Source organism: Camellia sinensis, chromosome 3 (assembly GCF_055761805.1).
Source record: "Camellia sinensis isolate YWXY chromosome 3, ASM5576180v1, whole genome shotgun sequence".
NCBI classification, from domain to species: domain Eukaryota; kingdom Viridiplantae; phylum Streptophyta; class Magnoliopsida; order Ericales; family Theaceae; genus Camellia; species Camellia sinensis.
In genome coordinates this window covers 69,879,275-69,885,902 of record NC_138963.1, presented here as the reverse complement: position 1 = coordinate 69,885,902, position 6,628 = coordinate 69,879,275, and the positions used below count along the sequence as shown (strand labels likewise).

General features: G+C 37.2%; 1 protein-coding gene across 1 annotated transcript; it reads left to right on the top strand.

Annotated features, from left to right (window-relative positions):
• Window positions 1-2,881: 2,881 nt before the first annotated feature.
• LOC145821596 (zinc-finger homeodomain protein 11-like) lies at window positions 2,882-5,825 on the top strand. Its single transcript, XM_082918126.1, is given in 2 exon segments — window positions 2,882-2,958; window positions 5,174-5,825. Coding segments are annotated over 2 exon segments (729 nt in total).
• Window positions 5,826-6,628: the final 803 nt, after the last annotated feature.

The following is a 6,628-nucleotide window of genomic DNA, read 5'->3' as shown; positions in this document are numbered from 1 at the left end:
CAAATCCAAAGTCTTGTTCTTGTGCAGATTCTGTACTTCTTATTCAGCTGTCTTTTCTTGCTCCAGGTTCTTCTTGGCTGCTTCAGTTGTTGAGATATCATTCCCAACTGCTGGAAATGCATAAGATACCATATTTACATATCTTGTCAATTTTCTAGTCTCTGTATTCAACTTCATTGTAACAATAGACTCTGATTCCTACCGTATTGCTGTGACTTGTTCTTCTTCAATTGCACCTTCTTCAATTCGTTCTTTTGAGTCTACTAGTGCATCAAACTCCACTTGCTGGGTTCCAATAGCTTTGTTATGATCACTAGAGTCTTCAAGCTTGAGTTGCTTAAGCATACTTTGACCTTCTTCGATTTAGGGCACCAAAGCCTGTACCTTTTTACTCCAGGTCTAAAGCCCAAGAATACTCCTTTTTTAGCTCTATGGTCAAGCTTACTTTCCTGCACATGATAGTAAGCCGGACTACCAAATACATATAATTGATCATAGTCGTTGGCATGAGTATTGAACTATACCTCCAAAGATGTTTTTCCTTCATTTGCAGTAATTGGCAGACAGTTAATAAGGCGGCAGGCATATGTCACAACTTCAGCCCAAAATTGCTTGTCTAAACCGAAAACATACAACACACCTTTTCCAACGGAGTACTGTTCATCCATTCTGTCACTCCATTCTATTGTGGAGTTTGCCTTTCATTGATGTGATGTACTATACCTTCTTTCGGACTAAGTTCTTTTAACGGATCAGTAATGTTCTCTTCACCATTGTCTGATCTTAAGGTCTTTATCTTCCTGCCAGTCTGGTTTTCCATCATCTTCTTCCATGTTGTGAAGATGTTCACAACTCTATTCTTATTCTTCATTGGGTACACCCAAACACGACAAGAATAATCTTCAATAGATGTGACAAACCAGTGCTTACCTTCTAATGATGCAACTCTGGAAGGCCCTCATACATTGGTATGCACATAGTCCATCATTTCTTCTATACAATGTCCTGCTGTCTTGAACTTGACTTTAGTTTGCTTTCCCAAGACAATGCTCACAAAACGGCGACTTACAATTCTTCAGACCTTTAAGTAAACCTTGCATAGCCAATCTTTACAAAGCTTTCTCATAGGAATGTCCCAAACGCATGTGCCAAAGCTTCGTGCAATCTATGTCAACTTTGTCAACTTCTTTATTCTTTCTATTACTGATGGCTGCTCCACCTACAATTGTACTCCCTTACAAGAAGTATAAATTATTCTTTTTGTTTCCTTTCATTATAACTTGAGTTCCCAATACTACTTCGAGAGCTCCATCTTCCAAGGTGATCTTGAAACCTTTGGATGCTAAAGCGCCAACGAGATAAGATTCTTCTTCAATCTGGTACATACCGTACTTCTTTCAAAGCTCGAATTGTTCCATCATGCAGCTTCAGTTGAATGCTTCCAATTCTTATTGTCTTACATGCGTCGTCATTACCCATAAGAACTGTTCCACTATCTAACTCCTCAAAGTCAGAAAACCAGTTCTGGTTGGGACACATGTAGAAAGTACATCCAGAATCCATAATCCATTCATCAGAATGGCACAGAAAAGATGGAGCAATACAAACACAATCTGAATCTTTATTCTCCTAAGTAAGGTTGACTATAGATGTCTCATTGTCATTATTCTTAGTACAATCAGCTTTCCAGTGTCCTTTCTTTCGACAAAGGGAACATTCATCTATAGTGGGTATTAATCTAGATGACGGTTCCTAAGACATGGAATGGGATCTGTTTTTACTGCTTCTGTTTAACCCCCCTCAGATTGTTTCTTCTTCTCTGATCTTCCTCATACAACTAAGGCTTCACCTGATGTGTCTTGATGAGCTTTCTTATCCTTTTTTCGGTACTCATTGTTAACCAATGTGTTAGACACATTTTCAAACTTGATTTCTTCCTTCCCATAGAACAGTGTGGTAATCAGGTGCTCATATTCATCTGATAAGGAATTCAGCAGCAATAAAGTCTTATTTTCATCTTTAACTTCAACATTCAGATTAGATTGGCAAGAATCTTATTAAAGCCATTTAAGTTTTCGAACATCGAAATTCCTTTTTTATACTGAAATCGGAAAAGCTTCTTCTTCAAGTATAACTAATTCTCTATGCTTTTCATCATGTACTTGTCCTCCAACTTCTTCTAGAGATCTTCGGCATTCATCTCCGTCATGACAAAATACTTCTGATCTTTTGCAAGACATAACCAGATAGTACCATACGCTAGCCGGTTGATCTTGTTCTAGTCTTTGTCGGACATTTATACCGGTTTGTCATCCAAAGCGATTTCCAATTCTTGTTAGATGAGCACATCTAAGACTTCGTATTGCCACATGCCGAAGTTGTTTGTTCCATTGAACTTCTCAACCTTGAACTTAGCATTGGAGATTGATCTTCTTCTTCCTAGATTACTTGATGAAGCTATTTCTTCAGCCATTCTTCTTTAAAAAATAATGAAACCACCAAAATAGCCCTTCGTCGGGGATAGCTAAGACAGTTTAGAATACCAACACCCTTGACCACCTCACAAAATTTGGATCCGAATCTAAAGAAATAGATAGTGCGGTTGCATTCGAAACGGTCAATTTAGTTAGAGGTTACTCTCCCTACATCAAAAATTAGCCTAAAAATGCTCCCAAAACTGACCAAAACTTTTCATAGAATATTCTATTATTCTAGAGAATATTTTGTCAGCATATTTCGCTATACAAGGAATATTTCGTTTTCTAACTGGGCATGCTGAGGTAGCAGTTCTGTTGACGTAGTAGATGACGCAACAGTCGAAGCTAATGCGACAATGACATCATTGACGTGGCATTGGTCAATGCTGACGTGATGTGATGATATGGCGATCAACACTGGTGTGACGAAGGTGTCACGATCAGACACGTGGGACGCTTGTCTTTTTTCGGCTCGGCTTGGGTTGGTGTCGAGGCGAATCGACTTCTAGCTTCAGGTACGTGCGCGTGTGGCATGTGTGGCAAGTGGGCATGATTCGTCTTCTTCCTTCAGTGCGCGTAGTGAGAGTAGGCCTCATGCTCCTAACTTCTAGGAACGCATAAAGGTATGTGTAAGGTCGTACAGACCTGTTCTTTACACCATTGGACTTCTCTCAACGAGACGAACCACCTGGCGTATTTAGAAGTTGATTTTGACAACTTCGAAATCTGGACAGATTAAAAAACAGAGAGAAAAATGCTTTATTTTAGCACAACGTGGCTCTGATACCACTTGTTGGGCTAGGGAGCCACAGATTGATGCAAGCAAATGCATACAAGAGAGAAACACACAGAGTTTACGTGGTTCGGCAATTGCCTACATCCACAGGTAGCGGAATTCTATTTATTTAGAGAGATTACAATTCACTCGTGTTTGCTCACCACTTTCTTCTTCTTCAATTCATGTTTGCACAAAAAATACAATTCATTACCAATTTATTTATAGGTTTTCTTCAAGAATGAGATACGCAAGCAGTGATGCCAAAACACCATGTTTCAGACGCGTTCAGGAAGCTTCAAGGTGCCTCCATTGTTGACCTTCAAGAGTTTCAATTCAAGATGGTTTGCTTCAGCTGCTTGTAGATCATCCAAGAGCTTCCATCATGATCCTTCGAGTCTTCTTTAAGTAGAGAAACCAATCTTCTCTTTTCTTGTTCTTTCCTGATGGAGAAGTTGAAGCCAACTTCCTCACACCTCTAACCAGGCAGGAGGGGGTAGAATTCCATGTAATGCTTCCAAGCCCATTAATAGCAAAACTAGTCATCTACTAAACAAGACTCCTCTTACGTTTATGTTTCTCTGCTAAAGGGTTTTTTGAAACGATTTTTCAAATTGGTGTATTTGCTAAAGGGCTTTTTGAAAGGATTTTTCAAAGTGGTGTAATTTGGGGTTTTTGATTTGTTTATTATTTAGGTGTACCTTGAAGGGTAATTTGGAAAAAAAATAAACATAGGACGTATTGAGAGTAAATTATAATCCTAAATAATTTAATGGAGAGTATTGAGAAATTGAGCGCACTTAATGATTTTTTTTATACAAATAGAACCAAATATACATCAAACTAAAACCAACAAAAGTTATCTCAAGTCATGGGTTTAACACTGAAAGCCCAAATGTTAAAAAAATAAAGCAAATTACAAAAAAATGAGAATGAACTCGAAGATATATATCGTAGATCATATTTAGCAAAATCCTTAAATTGGAATTATGATTGACCAAGCTTTAAGTTACTAGTGAATAAAATTAATATACATTAGATTGAGTTAGGAATACTGATACTGTGAAAACTGATAGAGATGATGTTCAACTCTTAAATGAATTTTCAGCAATAGTTAAATATGTTATTACAGTTATGAAATCAAGCCCACAAATCATTACGGCACAAATTGTGCTTACTTTAGTTGAAAAAATTCAAATTCAATTTTATCAACCGTATCAAATTTGGTTTCTACCCAACAATTAGTTCAAATATTCTTTTTAAAAATAAAAAACAAACCATGGGAAGGGTATGATCCTGTCATTGGCAAAATTGATTAAACTTCTTCTTTTTTTTTTTTTATGATACACTAGACACTCATTTCCAACATGATAAATGAGCAATCTATTGCGATGGGAAGAGAGTTATGGTCGCAATGAGTGGAAATATCTTTGTGAAAACTTCCAAACTAGAACATGATAAGGCAAAAGAAATATTCAAGATACTTACAGAGGATATAATTGAAGTACTAGATATATTACAAGATCAAAAGATCAATCCAAATCCACTATGAGTCAATGCAAAAAATGAACATCTATACTTTTCAAAAATAAGTAGGAATCTCGCAAGTAGTTCATGCGAAGGACAAAGTCAACGCTAAGATATTACTGCAAAATGATGAAGGTATAAGTTTTATTTGCATAATCTAATACATGATTCATTTAGCGTGTGTTTGGGAAGGCAACTTCAGGCTAAATTAGCCATGTCCCGACAAAAAAGGCTAATGTAGCCACACGGAGACAAAATAGAAATCACGGGCAAGTTCATACCCTTATTGGGGTAAATTTACCAAAATACCCTCACTGTTTTGAGCAAAACCCTAACCCTAATTCTAATCAGCTGTTACATTCTGTTGATGTTTCATCCATGGACACTGCCACAGCCGCCCCTACAACCACCGGCATCGCCATCGCCACCTGAATGGCCCACCACCACCACCGCCGCCACCTACGGTGTCTGCTTACAAGGAATGTCTCAAGAACCACGCTACCTCTCTGGGCGACCACGTTGTCGACGACTGCGGCGAGTTCATGTCCTCCCTCACCTCCATCTCCACCGAGCCCACCTCGCTAAAATGCGCCGCTTGTGGCTGCCACCGCAATTTCCACCGCCGTGAGCCGAAAGACCCACCACCACCTTTCATTGCCCAACACGTCATCGAGTACCAATCGCAGTACCGCTACCACCCTCCGGTGCTACCGCGCAGTCTAAATTCAGCATCTCCGCCGCCGATCTCCTCCGCCTACTATCCATCAGCACCCCATATGCTCCTCACCCTCAGTGCTGGGTTATCGGGGCAAGTACCGGCGAAAAACAGACCGGTAAATTCATCCGGGACGGGTAACCCAAATGGGCGGAAGAGACATAGAACGAAATTCACGCAGGATCAGAAGGAGAGGATGCTGGAATTTGCGGAGAGAGTTGGGTAGAAGACGTAGAAGAGGGATGATGAAGTAATCGCCGAGTGCTGCAGCAATGTTGCAGTCGGCAGAGGCATTTTCAAGGAATTAGAGAGAGAGAGAGAAACAACTTGAAGGGCAGTTTGGTCTTTTAACATGGAGACACCCCACTAAAAAGTCAAAAAACCAAAAAAGTCAAAAAATCCTTCCCAAACCAGGCTTTTTAGTCCCGGGCTAAAATAGCCAAAAAAGTCAAAAAGTCAAAAAGCCAACCCACTTCCCAAACGGAAGCTTACTTATCATTTTTTTTTTTGAAATTTTTCACATTTTTAAAACAAATCTCAAAAGAAAATAATGATGTGTAAGTGATATAATTAGTTGATAATTAAAAAAAAATACGAAAAAAAAAATTATCTTAGATATTCTAATTGATTGTCATATTATTAACTTTAAAAAATAAGTTTAATTTTTGAATTTGAATATCAATGCTCAATTACAACTTAGGTCTATTTTAAGAAATATGTTAAAAATTGACTTTTTGATATTTTTTATTTTTTTAAAAAAAAACTATACAAAAAATTAGAGAAATAATGACTCAAAAAAAATCAAAAAATTAAAAAAATTGAGCCAAAAGAGACCCTATTTGTAATTTCCTCTTATAATAATTCTACGTGGGTCCCTTCAGTCATATCTTCGGTCAATTTTTTTTGAAATTTTTCATATTTTAAAAAAAATCTCAAAAAAAAAAATGTGTAAATTATATGATTAGTTAATAATTTAAAAAAATGAAAGAAAATGTTATCTAGATATTTTAATTAATTGTCATATCATTAAATTTAAAAAATAAGTTTAATTTTTAAATTTGAATATCAATGCTCAATTACAACTTAAGTCTATTTTAAGAAGTATGTTAAAAATTATTTTTTTTGATATTTTTA